This window comes from Astatotilapia calliptera, chromosome 5 (assembly GCF_964374335.1).
Source record: "Astatotilapia calliptera chromosome 5, fAstCal68.1, whole genome shotgun sequence".
Lineage (NCBI taxonomy): Eukaryota > Metazoa > Chordata > Actinopteri > Cichliformes > Cichlidae > Astatotilapia > Astatotilapia calliptera.
Genome location: NC_137426.1, coordinates 19,824,376 through 19,849,083, shown reverse-complemented (window position 1 = coordinate 19,849,083; position 24,708 = coordinate 19,824,376). Strand labels below are relative to the sequence as shown.

Genomic DNA, 24,708 nt, shown 5'->3' with positions numbered 1-24,708 from the left:
AGCTATTAACAGAGGCAAACACAAGGCTTAAATACACAGAGGGATAATGAGGGAATGAGACACAGAAGGAGGACACAGCTGGGAGTAATTGACAAGACGAGACAGGGGAAGCAAAACTCAATACATTTACATACACAGACTTTCAAAGTAAAACAGGAAACATAACAGATGCAGACTTGACTAGGAGGGAACAGCAATCATGGAACATGGAAAACAGAAACCAAAAGACTAGAAAAGATAAAACAATCAAAGTACAATAATGATACAAAAACACTGGGTCACTGACCCAGGACCGTGACAGAGAGAGAGATGGTGCAAAACAGAAACTCTTAACTTTCAAGAAATATGCAAAAGAATCATAAATAAAGACGACTTTCTGTGTTTTATCTGTATGTGATTATTTTCTATTTGGTGTTTATTTGCGATTTGGCGCTGTATAAATAAAGTTGAATTAAACTGAACTGAATGTTCAACAGGAAATGAGAGTCCAACCAAGTAACACGTTTTCTTCTGTTGTCCATTTTTGGTTGTGCGAACTGTATCCTCGCTGATTAGATATTTACGTTAAAGACCCATTCAACAGGAGTTCCTAATGAAGTCCCCAGTGACTATATATTTTTATATTTCTATGAGCATATTTGGACTAAGAGATTCAGAAAAGTAGAAAGTGAAAATTCTACCCTGGTCTGGTATGGAGCCACTAGGCTTGAAATGCTTACAGTAAATAAATGTATGTATTCAGTAGGTAAGGTTTTTTATATATAGGGTACATACTATGTAGCTGTGTCTGTTTCACTGAATACCACTCTACATGTTTACCATTATGTTCGATAAAGGTTGAGTGTTTGCTTTACTCACCTCTTAGCGTGACCTGGAAAATATTGGACACACTTGCTGTCAGTGAGCGACAGGTATCGGGTGGTATCTAGGAAAAAGAAAATCCTATAATCATATTTCATTTTCCAAAATAGACCACTAATTGTTTTTGAGGTGCTGTGCATGGCAACAAGAGATGACTATCCAGGTTGTTGGAGCTGTAGACCACTGTGTTTGTGTCTCCATTTTGCACATTTTCTATTTAAACCAAATGGTTCCAGTCTGTATACACTTGCTGGCCACTTTGTTAGGCACGCCTGTCAAGTAATGCAAAGCATGGTCAAGATGATCTGAACACTTGTTACAATCAAGAGATGCAGAGAGCATCTCTGAAGTCACAACACATTGGATCTTGAAGCAGATGGGCTACAGCTACATGTCAATCCCTTTATGACCACAGTAAAAACAGACCACAGTTTTTAGCAATTCATAAAGTTCAATAAAAAAATAAATTTCATTTCTGAAAAGTCCAATAAATTTCCAGGTACAAACACAGGTAAAAAAACACAGGTACAAATTGAATGATCCTGGTGAAATATAATGGTTTTTGGTCATCATGCAAAATATCAATTTGAAAAATATTGGGCATTTCAAAAATAACAAAGTGGTCAACTCACAGGTCACAATACTGTAGGAGTCACTATAACCAGGCTGTAAATTATTTCATAAGATGTTAGGTGGAAGGAACGAAGTATCCTCATTTAAGACAGAATAATCACTGCATAAAATAAAATCTGAGTTCTTTTGTTTTAAGGATCTTTAGGGTGAGTTTATTTTTGAGCAACAAATTCTCTACCTCCAATGTGCACGCTGTGTCATCTCCATCAGAGATGAGCCCAACCACGCTGCTTAAAAAGGTAGGTTTGATGGAATAGCTCCTCTTTCCCACAGGGACAAAAGCTGAAAATTTGAACAAGGACAAAATAATTGAAACAAGGCTCAGAAAGGACATAGAAAATCACAAGGGTATACAAATTGGGCTTGTGTGCCGGCTTCCTCAGTGAGTGTGGCCATGAGTGGGTCCTCACTAGGGAATGATCCTGGATTTTGAACCCATAAATGTCAGGTTTGGACTTTCAGTTGCTGTTTGTTAATCTGTTTTTGACCTGCTCTGTTGTAGTTTCACAAGTTTGGGTTTGTCTAATATTAGGCTTTTGCTTAGTTTGTTTTCATTCGTATTTGACTTTTATAGTTTACTTTTAGTCGATTCCTTGAGGTTGTTTCCCTGTTCTCCTCTGTTACCAGTGTTTCTGTGTTAAATGTTTTGAGTGTTGTGTCCCCATTACTCCCCTCTTTATTTAAGGTCTTAGTTTACATGTGTGTTTTTTGTAGGATCTTTTTGTGTGCCTGACTATGCAGAAGGTCATGAATTGTTGTGCACAAGTTGTTCACAGGAAAACCACAGGGGGTATCAGTACTTCATCAACACATACAGGTCACAAAGCTGCACAAATAGCAGCTTTTTGAAAGGTCCTGTGTGTGCATTATTAATATCACACACCACACGGGGAGTTAAATTAAGATGACTAGATGAGAATGTTTGTCTACTATTTGCAGACGAGCTGAGGTTAGCAGAATCTGTGGTTTGTTTTAAACGACTACTGAAAACTTATTTTTGTAGGTTAGCTGTTCTTTAATTTTTTGGTTCTCCTACTGTGAAATGTGTGCATATCAGTGTTTATGCAGGAATGAAAGAAAGAGCGCGTGTTTGACTCTGTGTTTGCATGTAGAAATATTTCTGATTTTAATGTGTTTTTATCCAAACTGCGAAGCTCTTTCTTTGCGTTTTAAATAATTATGCATGAGGTGCATGAGAATATTTATATGCTGGCTTTAAAGTGGTACTAAGCTCTCTATAAGAAGTTATATTACCTGGAACAACTGTGGTAGTTTGGTTGTAATAAGCAGGAATCAGAGCAGCACAATGAAAGATTACATACTCTGCTATATTTGAAATTAACATTTCCTACAACGTGAGTCAGTAAATGTAAATGTCAGGTCGTTCCTCTGTTTCTGTGGAATCTGTATTACTTTTTGTCATATATTACCTGATGTATGCTTGACATTAGGTAATATATGAGTGTCTTTAACAGTTCAACCTTGGTTGGATCTAACCAGCTGTACTGTAGCCAAATGTGCCCTGCAAGAAAACTGTAGCAGCTGTGCAACCAGCTACAGTACATTATTCTTCCTGTATTTTTTCACCATCATATTCTTTAAAATGGTCTTGTGAGGTTATCAAAAAACTGCAGCTGGTTGGTGAGGTGGGGTGTAGTTGTATGTTGCATGTTGACTATTTTTACAAGCCTCTGGGCCACACAGCACGTAAAAAAGACTAACTGCTAAAGTTATTAAAGATAAGAGTCAAAGAGCAACATATACACAGGCTGATATATTGTAGTTTTATAGGGGCACAGCCATACACTGCACAAGTATCATCAACAACAATACAATAAATGTATAATGTACAAGGTGTAATGTAGCCTCCTGTAGCCAAGTGTGCCCTGCAAACAAACTGCAGCAGCTGCGAAGTACAAGTAGTAACAGCTACATTATATTTTCTCTGTATCTTTTAAGGGCCATCAGTCAAACAATACTGTTTGCTCTGGGTCTAGTGCGTTGTGTGTGACGTCTTCTTTTGCGCATGCGGGCCACTTTGAGCGTTCACACTAGAGAGCGTTTGCAGGCGCATTTTATTTGTAGTGTGAACAAGCAGACAAAAAAATCGGACTCGATCAAAAAATCGGAATTGAGCATTAACACCTGCAGTGTGAACGTAGCCTTAAACTGAGCTTTGTTTAACATGACTCCCTGTATTTAGATGAGGCAACAAGTTTGAGTTAGATAACAGAGTTCAAGAATAGTTCACCATAACTGAAACATAAAACTTAAGCAAAGTCTCACTTTCAAGATTCAAGAGAATCGTGCATTAGCGTTGACTGATCCTTTTAGGGGTGTGACAAATGGAAAAAGTCTGAAAACTGGAAATGGATCAGTTAGAGCTACACATGTGTGAGGGGGCCTACATTTATGTTTAACTGCTAAGTCATTCAAATATCTAATCAGCCAATCGTATAACAGTTACAGTGGGGCAAAAAAGTATTTAGTCAGCCACCGATTGTGCAAGTTCCCCCACCTAAAATGATGACAGAGGTCAGTAATTTGCACCAGAGGTACAAGTCAACTGTGAGAGACAGAATGTGAAAAAAAAAAAATCCATGAATCCACATGGTAGGATTTGTAAAGAATTTATTCGTAAATCAGGGTGGAAAATAAGTATTTGGTCAATAACAAAAATACAACTCAATACTTTGTAACATAACCTTTGTTGGCAATAACAGAGGTCAAACGTTTACTATAGGTCTTTACCAGGTTTGCACACACAGTAGCTGGTATTTTGGCCCATTCCTCCATGCAGATCTTCTCGAGAGCAGTGATGTTTTGGGGCTGTCGCCGAGCAACACGGACTTTCAACTCCCGCCACAGATTTTCTATGGGGTTGAGGTCTGGAGACTGGCTAGGCCACTCCAGGACTTTCAAATGCTTCTTACGGAGCCACTCCTTTGTTGCCCGGGCGGTGTGTTTTGGATCATTGTCATGTTGGAAGACCCAGCCTCGTTTCATCTTCAAAGTTCTCACTGATGGAAGGAGGTTTTGGCTCAAAATCTCACGATACATGGCCCCATTCATTCTGTCCTTAACACGGATCAGTCGTCCTGTCCCCTTGGCAGAAAAACAGCCCCATAGCATGATGTTTCCACCCCCATGCTTCACAGTAGGTATGGTGTTCTTGGGATGCAACTCGGTATTCTTCTTCCTCCAAACACGACGAGTTGAGTTTATACCAAAAAGTTCTACTTTGGTTTCATCTGACCACATGACATTCTCCCAATCCTCTGCTGTATCATCCATGTGCTCTCTGGCAAACTTCAGACGGGCCTGGACATGCACTGGCTTCAGCAGCGGAACACGTCTGGCACTGCGGGATTTGATTCCCTGCCGTTTTAGTGTGTTACTGATGGTGACCTTTGTTACTGTGGTCCCAGCTCTCTGCAGGTCATTCACCAGGTCCCCCCGTGTGGTTCTGGGATCTTTGCTCACCGTTCTCATGATCATTTTGACCCCACGGGATGAGATATTGCGTGGAGCCCCAGATCGAGGGAGATTATCAGTGGTCTTGTATGTCTTCCATTTTCTGATGATTGCTCCCACAGTTGATTTTTTCACACCAAGCTGCTTGCCTATTGTAGATTCACTCTTCCCAGTCTGGTGCAGGTCTACAATACTTTTCCTGGTGTCCTTCGAAAGCTCTTTGGTCTTGGCCATGGCGGAGTTTGGAGTCTGACTGTTTGAGGCTGTGGACAGGTGTCTTTTATACAGATGATGAGTTCAAACAGGTGCCATTCATACAGGTAACGAGTGGGGGACAGAAAAGCTTCTTACAGAAGACGTTACAGGTCTGTGAGAGCCAGAGATTTTCCTTGTTTGAGGTGACAAATACTTATTTTCCACCCTAATTTACGAATAAATTCTTTACAAATCCTACCATGTGAATTCATGGATTTTTTTTTCACATTCTGTCTCTCACAGTTGAAGTGTACCTCTGGTGCAAATTACTGACCTCTGTCATCATTTTAAGTGGGGGAACTTGCACAATCGGTGGCTGACTAAATACTTTTTTGCCCCACTGTATTCCAGGCATTTAGACATGTGTACATCATCTACACGATGAAACCGAGCATCAGAATCGGTCAGACAGGCTGAGGAAGTAGACTGGTACTTGCATCGTCATTCATTTCTGACCACGTCCATCTCTTTATCACCACAGTGTAGTGGTCTTCAGATGGCTGCTTCAATCAGGATAATGTGCCGTGACACGAAGCGTAAACCATCTCCAACTGATATCCAACTTCTGTGTCTTCATGTCAATATGGACCAGAATCTCTAAGAAATGTTTCCAGCACCTTGTTGAATTTGCGCCACGAGGATCTAAGCTAGGGTAAAGAAGCATAGGATTTGGAAACACACACACACACACACACACACACACACACACACACACACAGAAAACTCTCACTTGTTAGTGTTTGTCAGTTTACACTTATACTTCTAATATTGTTCGTTAATACAAAGGAAAAATAATAATAATAAAAGCACTTGTTGGAATTCAGATAATTCCTAGCAAATGTTTGAGGAGGGATGAGGGACAACGTTTAAAAAACAAGATTTTTTATTATATAACTTTAAACCAGTTTATTATAAAACCATCAATAAAAGCACAATTATTATTTTTTTAAAACACAGGCAAATAAAAGCTAATGAAACATCTTTTTAAAAAAAGGTAGAAACAACATAACATTTTTCCAAAATATTCCTTGGTCATGATGTTTGTAAAGGAAGGTCCAACTTCACTCCATGATGGTGACCTTTGGTGCCTTTACAAGTCATCAACACACGGGAGCCAAAAAGTCTGTTGAGAAAATAATTTTTAAAAAGTCAAAATGAGAACAATAAGCAGTTTTTCCAGCAGGAGATCAATGACACACTGGTAAGATAGGCTTGCTCTCACCGTGTTAGAGCAGGCACTAACAAACGTCATGAATCTGGGGTTGAACTGGAGCGCACTGATGGGTCCTGGATGCTTCCCATCCAGCACGGCCACTTTCATTCCACTCTCTGTGCTCCAAACGTGAACTCTCCCGTCTTCTGAGCCTGGAAAAACCAGAGTGTTAACAGGAAGCTTAAAGGAAAAGGCTCAAATCTAAAGTTTGAGGGGTTTTTTTTAGCTTACCAATCATGACAAACTGCGAGTCAGGTGTGAAGCAGGCCTCCAGTGAGATGCCTTTACTGTTGTTGTAGCCCTTAAAATGAGGAAAGACAGGGATGGCTTCAGCATGTAATCTGAAAATAATTATATTAACATAAAAACAGATGCAATTCCGTATTTTTGTTCCAATATGTCTCTTACGGAAAAAGTGTGCAGAACAGATCCATTGAAAGCATTCAAGACTCCAATAATCCCTTTATTTGTAGATATGAGGATCTGCTTCCCATCACTACTGAATTTGAGTCCAGTCCAGTCACAAACGCGATTAAACCTCGTTTCAAAACAGGCAAACGGGCCCTTCAACGGGAAGATTTTCAGATAATTAAGAATTTCATTTAAGGCTTTTGGAAAGAATGCATGTGAACACAAACAGAAAACCCTTAATGGACTCAGCTGTACCTTGTCAAAAGCACGAAAGTCATAGAGTTTAACTGTCTTTGAATCCACTCCTGCAGCAAATATCAGCCCATCGGGGTCAAACGAACACAGAGGTGTCCCCAGTGGATTTATCAAACCCTGAAAATCAGAGAGATTGTGCAACATAAACTGGTAACTTTCAAGAAATATGCAAAAGAATCCTCAATAATGACCACTTTCTGCATCTCATGTTTTCATATTTATGTGTTTATTTCCATTTGGTGTTTATTTACTCCTTATATTTTTGCAAGGTTATGTTTCTGGTATTACCCATAGATTTATTATGTCTGAGCAGATCCAAGAGAGATTTGGAGACCTCTGGTGGTCAAGACTACTCAGGGACTACTAATCAACAGCACTTTAATAGGCAGTATTTTGTGTCACAATATAAAGCACACTATTCTATTACTGTAGCTGTTATTACACATTTGTAAATGTGTACAAATGGCAGAAGAAATGGAACTTTTCAATCAAGTGACAAACTACTTACTTGAGAGTTTTGACAGTGGAGGTCCCAGATCCGGATAGTCTTGTCCAGTGACCCAGAGATAAATGTGTTATCCACCGGAGACATGGAGAGAGCAGTAACCCTGAAACCCAAACAAACTGGTTTTAACTGATCAGGATTGAGCTAATGTTTTATTGAATGTAAAATTACTTTAAGGAAAGACAGACAGGAACAAGCTTTTCAGGAATGCACACTATATGCACATCCACAATGAGAATCTGAATTCCTCTGCAATCCAAAAGTGCTCTGTTGGACTGAAATCTGTGACTCTGGAGGCCATTTGAGTGCAACGCTTTGTTTCATCCAAATTTTGATCCTAACATCTCAAACTTACAGGAGAAACTGAGAATCATTCAATCAGGCAACGTTTTTCTTCTGTTGTCTAATTGTAGCGATATAAACCGTAACTACTGTTTATTGTTCTTAGCAGACAGGAGTGGCACCCAGTGTGATCTTGTGCTGCTTTAGCACATCTGCTACAGAAATGTCTGGAGAGCATTCAGAGATGCTCTATTGCATAACTTGGTTATAACGAGTGGTTATTTGAGTTACTATTTCTCTCCTTTCAGATCAAAGCAGTCTGACTATTCTCCTCTGTCACCAACGAGGAATTTTCACCCAGAGAAATGCTGCTTACTGGAATTTTTTGCTTTTTCAGATCATTTTCTGTAAATCTTGGAGTTGGCTGTGTGGGAACATCCCAGCAGATCAGCAGTATCAGAAGTACTCAGACCCGTTTGGCACCAGCAACCACGCCACATTAAAGTCACTGAAATGACCTTTGTTCCCCATCCTGATGCTCAGTTTGAAATTCAGCACATCACCTTCACTATGCCTAAATGTATTGAGTTGCTGCCATGACACTGGCTGATTAGATATTTCCACTAAAATCCAGTTCAACAGGTTTAGCTAATAAAGTCACCATTGAGTGTATATTTCTGTATTTTTATGAGCACACTGGAGAAAGCTCCAGAAAGGTAGAAAATGAGAATTCCACTCAACTACATTTTATTCTATTTAGTCTGGTTACAGTAAATAAAAGCATGTCCATTTACTTAGTAGGCATATAGGGTGCATACTATATAACTGTCTGCTTTCACTGAATACCAGTCTACATGTTTACAGTTGTGGTTGATTAAGGTTGTGTGTTTGCTTTACGCACCTCTTAGTGTGACCTGGGAAATATCGGATGTACTTGTTGTCAGTGAGCGAAAGGTATCTGATGGTATCTGAAAAATATCCCAAAATATATTTCATTTTCCAAAATGGACCACTAACTGTATTCGCATTGCTGTGCATGGCGTCAAGTGTTTACCATCCAGTTTGTTGGAGCTGTAGATCACTGTATTTGTGTCTCCATGCGTGTAGCGGATGAGGTCTACTCCATACTTTTTGCTGAAGAGGTTGCTTTTGCACCTGAGAAAAGCACAAGGACACCATAAGAACACAATGCAGTCACATTAAGGATCTTATTTATCATATACAGTATACTGTCTACAGTGGCTGCCACTTACTTTCCATCTCGCATGTCATACAGCAGTATGCGGTCATCGTCGCTGCTTGTTATCACATTTTCACCATTTGGGCTGTAGTCCACGCAGTTGACCTTCTCTTCGTTTTTCCGATGAGTCCTGGCCACTCTGAAACATCGTAATACACCGTCTGTGATCTTCATAGCTGCAGGCTTTTACCAAGAAAGCATACGTTAGGAGAAAAAACACTCCATCAGCTTCCTGTCTGAGATTTAATGAAGCCTGGTAATTATTTCGGTTTGGTTGAGCTATGCGCATCTGCTGTCCATTAGATCACTAAGGTGCTTGTATTTGCATTATGGCAACAAAAATCCACAGCAGACAACATGCAACTTTGTAACAACCGGAAATTATGATCGACTTAGTTTTATTCATCTACCAGGCGGGCGGTGCTTGCCAGAAGCTATAATATTTTGCAGTTGTGACCTGGCGGGCCGTGTAAGCGTAGTTAACAAATACACCCGTTGAGAGAAAGGCGGAAATTACCGGAATGCTTTTTTACATTTACGCAGTGTGTATTTGTTATGTTTAGGAGCATTTAAACGGATAGTTATATCGTTTGTCGTTTGGTTTTATCTATATAGTGTCTAATATGTCGGAATTATTTTAATTTGAATGAATGGATGAAATTATGCTTTTATTCTGAAAGGCTTGGCCCGGAACTTCTTTAATAACTTCAGAGTTCATGCTTGTGTTTTGAAGCTCGTGTGCGCCGTCTGGTCTGTGAGGTTCACTCAGTGCCGTGATGAACAGCTGTGGGAGACTAGCGCGTGTGTTTGACCGGAGCTCCGGCCTGGATGTGCTCTTCTGTCTGGCCAAACCCCGGACAACCTGCCGCCAGTGTCCGCAGACAACACCGCCCCTCGCCCGGGGTCAGAGCACCGCTGCCAACCACACTCCAGGCTCCGACGCAGATGACAAACCCCGTGTTAGAGCCGTTGACCTGGCCCGTAAGATCCGAGGAGAGAAGTCGAAGACCCGAGAGACAGCGCCTCCCATGTCTGCCCAGCAGAGGAGGGTGATGGAGCTGAAACGGTTCAGTGTACAGTTACAAAATGTGCACCCCAACGTGCTCGCCAAACACCTCCACAGAAGCGTGCTGTACCAGGACAAGGATGTAGTGATCGTCAACAAACCCTACGGCATCCCTGTGGCAGGTAAACCAACACTGGGCTGTCTTCTTTAATCTGATTACACTGACAAGAAGTTTGAAAAAGTTTTTATTTTCAGTTTGAAATAAAAATAAAAATCAACTCATTGTAATGTTAAGAAAAAAAACCAATATGAGATCTTTGTAACATGGTGTTTTACAATGGACATGGTCAGCAGCAATATTCAGGTAGACTGTGGTGTTTAAACGATGGTACTAAAGGGCACAGAGTGTGCCAAGAAAACATCGTCTGACATCATCCATTTGTACTGTTCTGTGTGAACCCGAAAGATGATTGGGAAACTTTATAAAATACTCAAACCTGCCTGTCTGACACCAAGAGCCATGCCACATTTAGTCTTTTAAATCACCTTTCTTTCCCATTCTGATCATGGCTCTGAACTATTGACCATTATTGATGCCTGCATGCTAAATTAATGTGATTATCTAATTAGATATTTGTATTAATGAACAGTTAAACATGTGTATGAAAAATTATGTGGTGAGACTATATTTTATTGTTGTACATATTAAGGTGTTCTTAAACAGGCTCAGTATTGTTGTTATTATTATTATTATTGTTGTTGTTATTGTTAGGAGACATGCAGTATCATTACTGAGAACAGCTGGAATGACCATAAAAATGTCAGCTATCACACTGAAGCTGGGATGTCTAACTGGCACCACAAATGTAATGTTGCTGCTGTCTCCCAGATGACTCCGACGTCACATCCATCACCTCTGTGCTTCCTGTTCTCTCAAAAATGATGGATGGGATGAAGATCAAGTCTGATTCTCAGCTCATTCCCTGTCTGGGTCTAGAAAAGGACTCAACGGGAACTCTCCTGCTGGCCAGGAGGGATGAAGTGGTGGAGCACGTACTCGCTCTGAATAGAAATAACAAAGTGGAGAGGAAGTACTGGTGAGTAGGGGAAACTGATAAGGATTAATTAAATAATGTACATGCTAATACTCCCACTGCATGTTAGTTATGTTGTTCCTTTTCAGGGTTATCACGGTTGGTGTTCCTGTGCCATCTGAAGGTCTGATTGATATTCCCATCATAGAGAGAGAGGTCACAGGTCCTCAGCCACACTACAAGGTGCCTCTTATTCTGTATGATCATTGCTTTAAACATCCTTGTATGTACGGCTTTTAGCTTAGTAGTTAGTATGTTTATTACACATTAAATTAGTTTGGGTTTGTTGTCCAGAGCATTTGAGTAAATTACTAGTTATTGTTTAAATAATGGTGTGCATTTTCCAGTCTCATAACAACTTCTTTGATTTCAGATGGCTCTGAGTCCTCTTTACAGACTGAACGATGAAGGTGATGGTGTAACCAAAGTCCGAAGTCATCGCCAAGCTCATCCAGCATTGACCAAGTACAGAGTCCTGGACAGCAGCAGTGGTTGCAGCCTTGTGGAACTCCAGCCTTTTACAGGTAACAGTGCACATGGGAACAAAAGGAAATCATCCCAAAAACCTGCCTGGGCACATGTTCGGTATTTTTCTGCTTCATTGTGTTCACAGGAGTGAAGCACCAGATGAGGGTTCATATGGCCTTTGCTCTCGGGTGTCCCATTCTTGGTGACCACAAATATTCCCACTGGAGCAAACTGGCACCACAGGTAAGATGTTTACAGTCTCTTTTTTAACATGTATAAGAGTTTGATTTCTATTTTGTCACAAATGATGACTAAATAATACATTTCCTTCCACAGAAATTACCAGAACGTGTGTTGGGAAAACTTGGGATTGAACAGAGCAAGGTTCGGCACCTCCCCCTTCATTTACATGCACGACAGTTGACGCTGCCAGGAAGCAGCCAAGCTGACGTCAACGTGTCCTGCCCGCTACCGAAATACTTCACCCAAACACTGGGCCGACTGCATATAACTCTCCCAGATGAAAAACAAACGTGATCATCTCCTTGCTTTGTTCAGCGTTTAACAGTCCAACCCTGTTAAATGTAATTTAAATGTGGAATAGAACATCAGGATGTGTAACTACAGCGCCGATACGTGTGATAGTGGACAGATGTGGAACAGAATGTGTTAATTATTAAAAACTGATGCTATGGAACTGAATAAGAACCATTCAAATGCGTCATTATTAAAAAGACCCACAGCTCACTTTTTCTTTTTAGAAGACAGTAATCATTATGTTTCAGCTTGACATGACTTACTACAAAGATTCCATCTGCATATATTGTTTAATAACCTACTATACACACATACATGAAGGAATACGTTGGCAAAAATCCTTGATGGGTGTTTCAGATGTTAGTTTTATCCTGAGAAAAATCTGAATGACTACAATATACAGATATAGGTGACAAATTAAAGGGAAAAAAAATCCAACAGTATATGGTGTCTCAGTTATGCTGAGGGAGTACGTCTCAGCTCACATTAATCCTATGTTAAAATGCTTCAGTTTTGACACGAGTGGCATCTCCCAGGATGCAGGAAGGGGTTGAAATACTTGAGCTATGAAATTATGAATCAGGCTATGACCTCTGGAGTCACCGGATCTTAAACAAAAAGTGCCCTGCGGGGGAGTTTGGGCCAACATGGCCACTACCATGGTTAAAATACCCATTTAGAGGATATCTTCTAGATAAAGAAAAATTGTGTCCTTCACTACAGCTGAGTTAAAGAGGCAGCACAGGCAACCAAGTAACTGAAACACACTGGTTTTGCCTTCAATTTGTCACCGATCTGTAGCACTTAACCATGTGAATGATTGAGTTTTAACTTATTCCACAAGCAATATCATGTAATTATGTTTTGGAAAAAACAGGCACAAGTATTTCAGATTCAAACTTATCATACATGGTCCAAAATGTATTTTTAAAAAAAAGTTGTGAGCACTGGTCCCTGTAACTGTCTTAAGATTATTACTAGTGGTACTAGAGAATTAAGACATGAACAGCCTGTGAGGTTAAGAAAGAAAAGATTACAGTTGTTTAATCATTTATAAGATTGACTTTGTACACGAACGTGTATCATCTCTGCCCAGCTGAGAAGAGACTAAAGTCTTGCTCACTTGCCGGTTCAAAAGTTACAGAGGTGATATCTTACAAAGGCAGCCAAGAGAACGAGAAATCCAACCCACCGGTCAAAAACAGAGATAATAAGAAGAGAAGAATTTATGGATCTGATGAGCATAATCATGATACTCTCCTCAGAAGTTGTTCCACTTTATTTTAATGGCCATCGATGATAATAGTCAGGATGGATACTGCATAGTCAACAATCTGGAGAACAAGTTCCTGTGAGCCAAGTCCTCAATCTAGCTCACATTTTCTGGAACAACACAGATGATCTCCTGGATCTCTCTGACCACGATGATGCGAGACAGCATTTGTTCCACCTGCTGAATTGTGAGGGGCTGAGAGGAGTACCACATCGGGCTGTTTGGTGCAACGACAGGCTCTGGAGTCATGTAGTACGCATCGTTACGTCCTTTAACGCTCTGTGGGCTGGAAAAGAAAGTTAAGCATGTGTCTGGGGGTGTAAACTGAAGAGTAATCATCACATAAATCCTACTAAGCTGAAGTGCTGCTCACCATTTGAAGAGGTAAAAGTCATAAAGTTTGATGGGACAACGAAGAGGATTCGCAGGATCCTCGATCTGCTCTTCATACATGTCATCGGTTCCTAAATGATGCAGTACACAGCAACAGGTCAACAACGGGCATTTCTGCTATCCAACACTGAGCTAATCACGACCTGAGCAAGAGAGTACCTTTTTGTCCAGCACTGTGTAGGCCTTGCCCTTTGAGAAGGCGAATACTGGTTGCTTTGTCCTTGGCGTTAGTTGGGTTCTTCCTTGAGTGTCTTAAGACTTTAGAGAAAGCTACTTTCATGTGCTGTTCAGGTGTTATCAAGTGGAAATACCTGCAACAAATACGACATTGTACCATATTCGGTATTTGACTCTGAGCGATTAGAGAGAGGATAAAAGACTAAGGGCCATTCAATGGTTACTCACTTAGTGTTGAAATACATTAGAGTTGTGAGCAATGTGGAAGGTGAATGTGCGCCAAGCTGTTTACACTCCCACAGCATCTCCTCTGTCACGTGACTTGGGATGATATAACCTAAGAGGAAAACATACCATGAGTACGGCAGGATTCACATGCATGTGTTTAAGGCTTCAGCGCATCTCCGTCATGTTGAACAGGATGATGTGATCCCGAACTAAATCGTCGATCTGCTGCTTAGCTCGTCCTTGCCAAAAAAAATGCTGTTAACTGCATAAGGTTAGTAAAGTGCAGCTAGCATGGCTAATGCAAACAGGCAACAGAAGCTCTTTTAATCTTGTGAATGACTGATGGTTGTTGCTATGACAATCATGCCAGAAAAGATCCCAAATGTCAAAGATGTATGTAAACACTCGACAATGGACATGTAAATGCTGCCTGAATATCGAAAACAATTACAAAATTGTGGATTTTGCCTTACCTAAAGGATGCACAGTGGGTTTCCAGTCGTGCAGGATTTTGTGTAAACTTTCGCAAAATCGAGTGTAATATGGATCATTGAAAATATCATCCACACGTCCATTTTCAGAAAGATACTATAAAAAAGAAAAAAAAAACCCAACAACACAGAAAAGCAATTTCAGCCTTAGTTTTATTCTTCCTGCCTTTTTGTGGTTGAGTATGGAGATACTAACCTTCTGTATACACAAGAAAACATAATACAGGACATCGGGAGCAAACTGTTCGTCCTCGGATCCTCGTGCCTCCTGAGTCATCAGGGAAAGACCCAAGTTTAACTCCGCCACTGCACTGGATACCAGATCTTCCTGAAAACGCAGGGGCTGACGACCTGAACGCAGAAATACCAGAAAACACTACGTTTGGAGAAGCAGTGTAAAACTGACTTTACTTCTAGGTGACTAAGAATAACAGTACGTACTACAGAGTGCCAACAGCAAAATGTTGTGACTTCCTCTGGTTTCAGCAAGAGCTCACTGTTACTGAGACAACTGTAACAGGCCTACTTACGTCCTATGGGCGCAAGCTTTGTTGTTTCCCGTTTGCTTAGTTCAGCATTTTTTCTCTTCACCCAAAGGCGCCAAACCTCCAGCCCTTCCTCTGGCTTTAGACACACAGGAACCAGAATCTCTGTGGGTGCTTCGCCCTGAGCTTCAGTGGCTACTTGACCCTGCAGTAGAAGAGCAAAGGGAAAAAAAAAAAAAAAAAAAAAAGGTTTTTGAGAAAGATGGCAGCAGAGTTAAACACATCTTATTAATTACATGATGGTAATTCATAGTATGATAATACTGTTATGTTGTAACATGGTATTGTTATGATTAGTAGTATTAACTAGTCCTAGTTAAACTAGTTCACATTCTTAATTCAGAAAGGAAAAAAAGGCTAAAAATAAACATGAACTTTTGAAAACACCATCATGATTATGACCAAAGCAACAATTATCAGTTATGTTCTGTTACATTTGCACAGGGCAAATTTAGTTCCAGCCATAATCATCGAGGACCAGAGTACAACTGTAAGACGGAGTCTTTTCTAACCTGCAGATGGAGCTGCTGGTCTTGTCCATCTTCCCCTTGACTCTGCTGTTGATTTGGGTCCCATATTTGCACTGACTGTGTAGTGTTGTATGTCCCTCCTACGGTCTGCACTGCCACGGGGATATGAATGTTGCCGTTCATGAACTGTGCTGGGAAGAGGGTCTGCACGATCTCTTCCTGCGTTGCAGTGGTGGCCGAATGCACGTCGGCAGACCTCGATGTGGAATTTGGGGACATTTTGTCCTTGCCGTTGGCGGTAGTTACTTGCACTGTGCTATACGTCTCCTGTGGTATAGCAATGTGAGTTACACCCTGCTGCTGTGGAGTGGAGTACACAGGGATGGTCCAGGTCTCACCTTGGGGACCTGTGATTGTTCCTGTAGTGCTGTACAGCTGAGCACTGTCAACTGTGAGCAAATCCGGTCGTAGGGACACATAACTTTGCTGCTGGCCTTGAGGGATGGCTAAAACTGTAGCCACCTGCTGCCCCTGTGGAACAGCATACGAAACAGCTAGGGGGACATCCATCTTACGCTTCTTGGCTGGTTGGAGAACAGTGGGGATAGTGCTGGGCCTCCGCTCTGCCTCCCTGGTAGAGTCCTGTTGCTGAGCAGGAGTCATGGTCTCAATGGTCTGGATCTGGATTTGTTGCCCACCCTGTAACTGAATCTGCTGGCCGGCCTGAAGTTGAATTTGCTGTCCCCCAGGCAACTGAATATGCTGCATTCCCTGCAACTGGATTTGTTGGCCACTTGACAGTTGGATTTGTTGTCCTCCAGCTACGGCGGCAACCAACTGAGCCTGAATCTGTGAAACACAGTAAACATGTTTTTTTTGTTTGTTTGTTTAAATGGGGAAACATGGAAAAACCTGATAGACGTAACTGAAGTTAATCCTCTACCTGCTGTTGCTGCTCCTCTGTGAGCTCTCCTGCCTGCACAAGCTGGGCTGTTGAGATTCCCTGTATGTCCTGCTGAGAGGGGTGGGCCACCTGAAGAACCTGACCAACTGTTTGGCCCTGCTGTTCTTGGATCTGAACCTGGCACAGAGGGAGAGTAAGAAAAACAAACAGACTTGTAAGCAACCTTATGAATCATAAACACACTGAAATACTTTTCTTTGACATTTCTGCTATGAACAACACAACAGTCATCAAAGTCATAAGGCGTCTCAAGTTTATACATTTGAAGTCTCAGTAAGATACACCCATGTCTGAGGTGACCGATCCTGTTTTAATTACATTAATGTGAATTGAACAAGCATGAAACAGCAACCATAATCCTGAGAGAAAGTTGATCTTTTTTTTGGCTTGTGATACTTCATAGAACTAACTTCTGCTACTAATCAAACAGATATTTCATTGATTGTGCTACAAGGTCTTTAATTATCTGCACAACAGGCAAACAAAAAGCAAACACCCTCTTTCCAATTACATTAAAAACATTTACATTGCTTTAATTTTTATTGCACAGAAGGACTACAATGTGATGGTACAAATCAGTATAACCAGTCAGAAATGTATCCTCCATTTCCACCTGCACCTTTTCCTACTGAAGAATCATTGTGACCACAACATTTTTCTGTAAAGTGCTCCTTTGCGTGGTTTTCACATTTCCTGTTGGCTCTGTATGCATACTTAAATACTAAGTGAAAGATCTTCTGTTTGTATTCAGTAGGAAAGGGATTCCTTCCAGTGAGCCTGACTGTAGCCTCTCAGAAGGCACTGCTTTGATATTTGGATTGGATATCAGTCCAATACTCGATCCAACTTTTTGGGTCAGTATGGGATCCATTCCTTTGAGTTCTACAATGTTTTCTGTTTACCAGATAACAGCAGCAGTTAGCGCCACAGCTAACACAGCATGGAGGGAGGTTTGGGGTCATTTCATGCTGCTACACCAACAACTTCTATCTGTACATCTGCAGAAGCATTTATTTAACTGGAAACTTTCCTCCTGTTTACTTTCACTCTCATTATGCTCTGTCCAGTCATGCAAGATGGAAAGTTTTGTGTAACACTTTTTAGGAGTGTTTACTAAACTTATGATATAATTATAATTTAAAATGTGATCAAGTCAGTTAAAGTTAATTTCACTCCAGCTGTCTCATTCTTGATGAAGAAAGTACAACGCCTGTAAATGACACCAGTTTGCAGCCTAATGACTCCAGTCCAGTGCAAATAGATTAAATGAACAAGAATATATTTCTATATCCTCCCTTTTTCAATAATAAATACCATAAATTCTGTAAATTTATAGCCTGTTTTTAACCCTAACCCTTTTCAAAACTTGTGAAAACTTAAGTGGAGTATGACCTCATTTCATACAAATGATTCACATCTATAGCTGATAAAGACAACACCAGTACACATTTTATGTGCTATAAGAGTGTCATATTTTGATGGTTTGGCTACAGCAATGTCTCACATTTACATTTTCAAATGTAGGACTAGGAGAAAAACCCAGGCATGTCTGAGAGGAACAGCAACATGTCAGCCTCTGATAGATTTAGTAAAAAGGGAGCTACCTTTCAAATATTCCAGAAAACCACTCCTGCAAAAGGTGGAGAAACTTTGAGGAGAGCCTCGCAGCTCCTGACATGTAACCCAAAAGTAAACAAATGCCTCAAACTAAGCATTACTACGACAGGAAGAGCCAATGGTGGGTAGAAATTACCAAATCAATCACCTGCAGGTGTTTAAACAGCTCAACCCAAGAAAAAAAAACAAAAAACAACATAAAACATCCCGGGTAAAAAAAAAAAAAAAAAACGTTTTCAGGTTAATTATATGACAATACTGCGCAGGTGTTTGAGGTTAAGCTACTTTAGTTATTGATAAACTCAAATGTTAAGCAGTTATTTTATATGTTTATACAGACTTACATGGAAACACTACCTCGGCTACTTTTGTGATTACATTTGACGTATGCTGTGTCACTGTATGTAATGCTGTTGCCATCTTGTTTTGACAGATTCACATTTCAAATTTCATTTCAGTAAGAGAGTGCACTTCATGTACTTACACTTACAAAAAAAGCTGCTGTCTGCAAGTGTTTAAAATTTTTGTATTTTTTTTTCTATATCACCAAAATTAGCACAAATTTTCTGATGAAATATCATGATATAAATTTTGAATCTATAATTACCCACCCTTATTTCAATCTCTTCCTCACAGTGAGAAATACAGCTTTCTAATCCAACACTGAGATCAAATCAGTACATCAGCAGAGACTCACAGTCAAAGCAGTGGTGTCAGATCAGAAAGGGAAAAAGCTGGACTGGTACATCCTTAGTAGCCTCAGGTTTTTAATGTCAACATAGATGCATTCTCATATGTGTGACAGTGTATCAGGCTATGCTATGGAGTAATGCAAAAATAACGCACTGCTTTTTAAAACAGTAACTAATAATTTGTAACATATTCTGGTCTCTATGTAATGACACAAACACTAGTGAGTAATTGTGGTGTGCTGAGACTGAGAGGACAATCGGCTATATAAAATTTAAACACACTATGTTTTTGTATGAGGTTAGGCAGGAAGAGTCTCTGTGGACTACGTTTGCAAATGACATCATGTTCGATTAGTTTAAATTTCTAGGATCAACCATGCAAAGCAACAAACAGTGCACAACAGAGGTGAAGAAGAGAGTGCAGGCAGGGTTGAGTGGATGGAGACAAGTGGCAGGGTGATTTGTGACAGAAGGATAGCAACAAGAATTTAAAAGACGGTAGTGAGACCTGCTCTGATCTACGGTTTGGAGACAGTGGCACTGACAGTAAGACAAGGTGGGACTGCAGGTCACAGAGCTGAAGTTGCTCAGATTTGTTTTTGGAGTGACCAGGATGGATATGATTAGAAATGAATACATCATTGGGCCAGGTCAGGTTGAGCAGTGTGGATGCAAACTTTGAGAGTTTGTGTGAAAGAGGAGGATAGGGTGAGATAGGGTGAGATGGAGGCAGATGATCCGACCAATAACAAGAGCAGCTGAAACAAGAAGAAACTAACCTGCACTTGAAGCTGCTGTTCAGATCCTTGATGCAGCTGGGGTGACATCTCTGTTGAGGTCACCTGTACCTGTTATAAAACATTTACATGTAATTGCAAACCACCAAACAACATAATTCAACACCCAATATAAAGTGTCTTACTGGACAGGCCAGCTCCAGGAGAGATCCTGCCACCTCCGTGCTGTCTGTGTAAACACAGTTGGCACCCTGCTGATGGTACACCATGGCTGTACTGGTGGCTGCCCCTTCCTGCTGGCTGAACTCCTGCAGCACCTCTGGGCCCTTGGCAAGAGACTCCAGGAACTCCTTCATCCTGTGCTGAGGCACAGTGCGGGCCTTTTGCCGCACATATTCGTCAAAGGAGACCACCCCACTCTCCTGCTCGTTCATCGTCACTGGACCTGGAAAGGAGATTTTTCTTTTACACTTCTAAGAGCACAGTTACATCCATTACATCCTAAACAAGCTGCATTTGCAATGTTCATGTAAAATGATGAGAGACAGCTTTTCTCTCTTACATACAACTACAATGATGCAGTTTAAATGTTTGTCAGTAAGGTTGGGAACGTTAGGGTTGCTATGTTAAATGCATTTGGCTTGGAGCTAATACAATGACTGTGCTTTGCTTAAATCAACTTTTCCTACAATTAAGAAACACTGCAATCACAGATTAGCTGAAAGGTAAACCTAAATGTTTACTATGAGCGATTAACTGGGTTTAATAGCAATGAAGTAATGAAGCAACGCACCAACAATGGTGCCTGGTTTCATTATATTGACAGTTTATGTGACAGCTAGTTGTTAGCATGCTAGCTTAACAATGTTAGCTAGGCGCTGTTTTGCCACAACCCATATGGATAGTTCACTGAGTAGCAACCGCCGACTGCATTCTACACTGTTGAATACCAATATAATTTATGCCGTAACTTATACAACACGGCTATAGTTTTACTCATAATAGAGGCTATCGAACTGTATTTAACACAGCAACACCTCGCTGGCTAACCACTGTGCTAACGTTAGCTAGCGAGCTAGCTCGGCTGCTCTGGATCCTGTCATGCTACCTTAAATAAAATGAAATCCTCTTGTTTCCGCCAAGGCACGGTGTTTAAAACCAAAAAGCCGATAAACGTCTAACAGCTACCACCAGCATACCATTTACTTGGCTACATAGCACATTTTAGCAGCTGTGCAATACCGCAAAACAATGCCGTGATTACACGGAGATAAAATTTAACCATTGGCCGATTCTCTGACGTCTGCTTATTTCACGCTGAGCTCCGGGTTGTGTTAAAAGTTTACCACTTCCAGCAAAGCGCAGGTTTAGTTATGCGGCGAAATCCCACGTCGTATGTCCAAAAAAACACCACTCAGCGACACACGCACAAAACCCCACACACTGTTTACCAAGTGAGACATAAAATGACGGAAGTATAGGCCCCGAAAACAACGCGGCTGCTCTCCACACTGCTCTGCCAACCAACGGGCTGATAACTGCAGCTCCCATCCCGGTAGCAAGAGCAGCACTGTTATGAAAACTTACATGACATTTGGACGAGAAGTGCAACCACATTTGTGTAGTTAAAGGTAGGGCATGTCTCATCTGTAACGGTGGGTCAACCGTAATCTGGCAGTGCAAGATAATCACAGTCTCTCAGATTAAAACAGGGTCATTTGCATTGAAATGATAGAACCTATATACACAGATACCCAGTTTGAATGATCGCAATAAATAGACAGCCTTTTACAATACCACTCCTTTCATTGAGGATTAATTTAAAAATCAGACAAAATAATGACTGATCATTGTCATACTATTAGATATCTGTTCTAATATTACAGAAAAGTAGGATCTGTATAGCTTTAAATTAGATAGATATTGGCCACATTATGTGGTTAATTGGCCTTGGTTATTTATTTTATTTTAAAATATTTTAGTAGGGATTCCTTACTTAAATTATTATTTTCGGTCAAACTGTTTTTATGTTACGATGTCTCTGTTTTTGATTATTAATCATTTTATTTTATTATTAACTGTTTAATTTATTTCCTCTGACTCTGGAAATCAAGATACGTGACTTTAAATGAACACAAACATTTTCTTCCAGGATGGTTCTCCTGAAGCTTGGTAAACATGAATGCATGTGCCTTTAACTTGTTCTAACTTCCCCAGTCTGCCTTAAAGAGCCAGGCATGTGCTACTGAGGGCCTCCCCCTGTTCCCTCCACAACAAACTGCCTCTTGCCCTTCTTAAGGTGGACCTAGACAGATGCGCTGTGTGCATAGGCTGTGTCCTCTACACACTGGATTGGAAAGAGTTAATTCCCACACTCGCTGCAGACTATCTCTGACTCTACAAGGGCTCTCTTATGGCAGCGTTTATGTAGTATGTGTACATTTTTCTTTAACTGCTTAACATCTTCCAGGGTGTTGGCAACACATCTAGGGTTAAGGATAGGTTCTTGTTAAATGTCCACCCCTGTTTATAGACTTTAAAACACCCAAATTCTGAGTCTATTATAATTAACCCCTTGAGGTCTCTCATCACAAGCAATGATCCTAGAAGATGTAATTTAAAAAGAAAATGTCCAAATTCTTTGCAGTAAGGGGACAAAATTATTTTAACATATGCAACAGAACTATTTTTTCCAGTATAATATATACTGGCTTTTCTCCAAAATATAGGGTTACGTTTATGGTTTGAGGCTAAATTGGGGCTGTCAGCAAAGATGACTTGGAACTAAGAGGGTTCATGGAAAAAACGAAAGTCATAATGCGGTGAATCTTCATTTGAAATGTAACATCTTCTAGTTTCTGAAAATCTGCCTGTTTAGAAAAATCTAGCCCGAACACTATCACCATGGTGGACGTTAAGAGGAAAGAAAGCTGATCCATTATTGATAGAGAAAAGACCACAGGATTCATCTGAGTGGTGACTAACACTCTCCTAATTTGATCATAAAGCGTAAGTCTTTCACATGCACACTCTGGAAAAATAATAAGCTAGTAAGTTGGCATGAAACAGCTTACTTGGCTCGTGACTTACTGGCTTATCACTGCAGGTGACTTTATGCCACTGTAAGAATCTTAATGTAATCCTTTTGAGAAGGATTTACCTTTAAACAGCTGCCATTAAAACAAAACAGAAGGCTTGTAGGTTGTTATTAACAGTCGGTCATTTACAACTTTGATTTTCATTTTAAAATCCTTCATTTATGAACACTGCAAACAATAAACAGGAATTATTTATTCAACTTTTTTTCTCCAGAAATGGGCCATGGTAATCAGGTCTTTGTTTTACTAGCGACATAGTGATGGAAAGTTGCCAAGTAACCAGCAGGTGCAATAAGCCGTTAGTTAGTTGTGAGCGCGCCAGTCAGTATGTTCAAGGCTCACTGTGATGCACCTTGTGTATCACCTCAGAAATCAGGCTTTACACATACTTTTACCAGAGATGCAGCACAACCCGTGATGCACTAAAAAGAAAGCAGAAAATAAGACTTGATCGCAGGTAAGTCAATGAGTTAGACTGATTTGACAGCTGAATGATGTGTTGTCATGTGTGTTTTATACTTATGTTTGCCTGAATCATAACTGAACTATGAAGGGGTAAAATATTTCAGTTTTTCAGAGTTTTTCTGGATTCACAGCATTTTCTAGTCTTTCTAATTGCATTTAGATACCTATTGTTTACACTGCCTGATTTATTACTGAAATGGCTACTTTATATTTTTGGTCCGACTGACTCATATTGTGAACAGTTTTTCCAAAGTTGTGTTGTAATTTTGCTGATTCAAATGTGCATTTATTGTAGAGGGTGCACATCCTCCAGATTACACGTAGAAAATATTGTCATTTAGAACTGAAACATAAAAGTTCGTCTGTGTGAATCTAAATATATTTAATAATCATTTACCTCCCCATTATGGCTGTGAAGAAAGTGTTTCAGTGTTTATTTCAAGGTAAAATCAAGTTTTAGCCATCTTGACATCAATAAATATTTTTAGTACATATGTTTGTGTTTACCAAAGCAGTTTTTGATTATTTAGTTGCTGTGAAAGTGTGGCAACAAAAGAGGAACTTTTTATTAAAAGAGGCTTTTTATTATCTTGGTTGGCTGAAGTTTTGCGTTAGCTTCAGAAAAACTGTAAAGCATATTTTTAGACTGTTAATTTTAGTGCTAGGGACATTAGGAACCTGAATGCATGGAAACGTGTTTCAGTGCTTTCGCTCTGTCTTCTCTACAGATCTTGGCTGTCAAAAATGGGGCGTCTGCTCTTTGTGACACTAACCGTGTCCCTCTCTTCACTTGGAAGCCTTATTCAGTCTTCGCATTCACCATCCAACTCTGGCTCAGTCCAAACAACTCAAAGTGGAGCCAGAAACAACAGCAGCCTGGACAGCTTGGCCAGGGAAGTAATCTTTCAATCAGAAAGCCCTGTAGAAGGCAGCCGGTATAGTGTTGGCAGCATGGAGTTGCAGCAACTCATCAATCAGGCTGTCACTCCATTGAGCAAAGAAACCCACTCTGGGTCTGGAATCATAGTGGGGACAGAACCCAGCCTGCACCACTCAGGGCCTCTGGACCAAAGAGCTGACAAAGCTAATACTTCAATTACAGGAAACACTCACCCCAGTGCACCCGTAATCTCAGAGGGAGCTCTGCTGGAAGGCGGCCACATAACAGCAGAGCGCTTACAAGAGAGTCATACCTCTGCTGTGAAACACAACTTCCCAACTCGTAAGTAAAGCTGTGATATGGAAGTGAAGTAGCGCACATAGTGCATTACTTGACGTTTTTCTTTAACTGCATCAAATTGTCAGGTGGTCACAGTGAGATCTA

The 24,708-nt window shown here is 40.5% G+C and overlaps 4 protein-coding genes across 9 annotated transcripts in view; 2 read left to right on the top strand and 2 right to left on the bottom strand.

Annotated features, from left to right (window-relative positions):
• Positions 1 to 6,088: 6,088 nt before the first annotated feature.
• LOC113022450 (WD repeat-containing protein 82-like) lies at positions 6,089 to 9,532 on the bottom strand. Its single transcript, XM_026167881.2, has 9 exons — positions 9,143 to 9,532; positions 8,944 to 9,044; positions 8,791 to 8,857; positions 7,611 to 7,710; positions 7,103 to 7,219; positions 6,845 to 7,000; positions 6,668 to 6,737; positions 6,446 to 6,588; positions 6,089 to 6,346 (listed from the first exon to the last, which is right to left on the bottom strand). The coding sequence occupies exons 1-9, from the start codon at positions 9,301 to 9,303 to the stop codon at positions 6,314 to 6,316; spliced, it is 948 nt and encodes a 315-aa protein (XP_026023666.2). The 5' UTR covers positions 9,304 to 9,532; the 3' UTR covers positions 6,089 to 6,313.
• Positions 9,533 to 9,737: 205 nt separating this feature from the next.
• Positions 9,738 to 12,399, top strand: rpusd4 (RNA pseudouridine synthase D4). Its single transcript, XM_026167875.2, has 6 exons — positions 9,738 to 10,317; positions 11,025 to 11,232; positions 11,319 to 11,412; positions 11,603 to 11,753; positions 11,843 to 11,940; positions 12,034 to 12,399. The coding sequence occupies exons 1-6, from the start codon at positions 9,906 to 9,908 to the stop codon at positions 12,232 to 12,234; spliced, it is 1,164 nt and encodes a 387-aa protein (XP_026023660.1). The 5' UTR covers positions 9,738 to 9,905; the 3' UTR covers positions 12,235 to 12,399.
• Positions 12,400 to 12,505: 106 nt separating this feature from the next.
• qrich1 (glutamine-rich 1) overlaps positions 12,506 to 24,708 on the bottom strand; it is a 20,777-nt gene continuing 8,574 nt past the window's right edge. Inside the window, exons 1-12 of one of the 6 annotated variants that reach the window (XM_026167869.2) lie at positions 21,409 to 21,543; positions 20,007 to 20,266; positions 19,864 to 19,932; positions 16,755 to 16,892; positions 15,854 to 16,660; positions 15,327 to 15,486; positions 14,993 to 15,147; positions 14,779 to 14,893; positions 14,306 to 14,414; positions 14,060 to 14,211; positions 13,881 to 13,971; positions 12,506 to 13,793 (exon numbers count right to left, since the gene is read on the bottom strand). In XM_026167869.2, coding sequence (XP_026023654.2) covers positions 13,604 to 13,793; positions 13,881 to 13,971; positions 14,060 to 14,211; positions 14,306 to 14,414; positions 14,779 to 14,893; positions 14,993 to 15,147; positions 15,327 to 15,486; positions 15,854 to 16,660; positions 16,755 to 16,892; positions 19,864 to 19,932; positions 20,007 to 20,266; positions 21,409 to 21,415 — 2,253 coding nt within the window. In that variant the 5' untranslated portion in view covers positions 21,416 to 21,543 and the 3' untranslated portion in view covers positions 12,506 to 13,603. The other 5 variants (XM_080301829.1, XM_026167870.2, XM_026167871.2 and 2 more) reach the window with 5 other exon arrangements.
• Positions 23,115 to 24,708, top strand: part of LOC113022444 (proline-rich transmembrane protein 3) — a 3,893-nt gene continuing 2,299 nt past the window's right edge. The window contains exons 1-2 of the mRNA XM_026167873.2: positions 23,115 to 23,376; positions 24,113 to 24,606. Coding sequence (XP_026023658.1) covers positions 24,129 to 24,606 — 478 coding nt within the window. The 5' untranslated portion in view covers positions 23,115 to 23,376; positions 24,113 to 24,128. The remainder of the gene's footprint in view (positions 23,377 to 24,112; positions 24,607 to 24,708) is intronic.

Bases quoted from the DNA above. Each gene is read 5' to 3' on its own strand.
- LOC113022450 (XM_026167881.2), bottom strand. From the start codon at position 9,303: ATGAAGATCACAGACGGTGTATTACGATGTTTCAGAGTGGCCAGGACT. The intron at 6,738-6,844 runs GTAAGAGACATA...CCTCATTTTAAG, and splicing joins CTGTTCTGCACACTTTTTCC to GGCTACAACAACAGTAAAGG. The intron at 6,347-6,445 runs GTGAGAGCAAGC...TTTTCTCAACAG, and splicing joins TTAGTGCCTGCTCTAACACG to ACTTTTTGGCTCCCGTGTGT.
- rpusd4 (XM_026167875.2), top strand. From the start codon at position 9,906: ATGAACAGCTGTGGGAGACTAGCGCGTGTGTTTGACCGGAGCTCCGGC. The intron at 11,754-11,842 runs GTAACAGTGCAC...TTGTGTTCACAG, and splicing joins GGAACTCCAGCCTTTTACAG to GAGTGAAGCACCAGATGAGG. The intron at 11,941-12,033 runs GTAAGATGTTTA...TTCCTTCCACAG, and splicing joins GGAGCAAACTGGCACCACAG to AAATTACCAGAACGTGTGTT.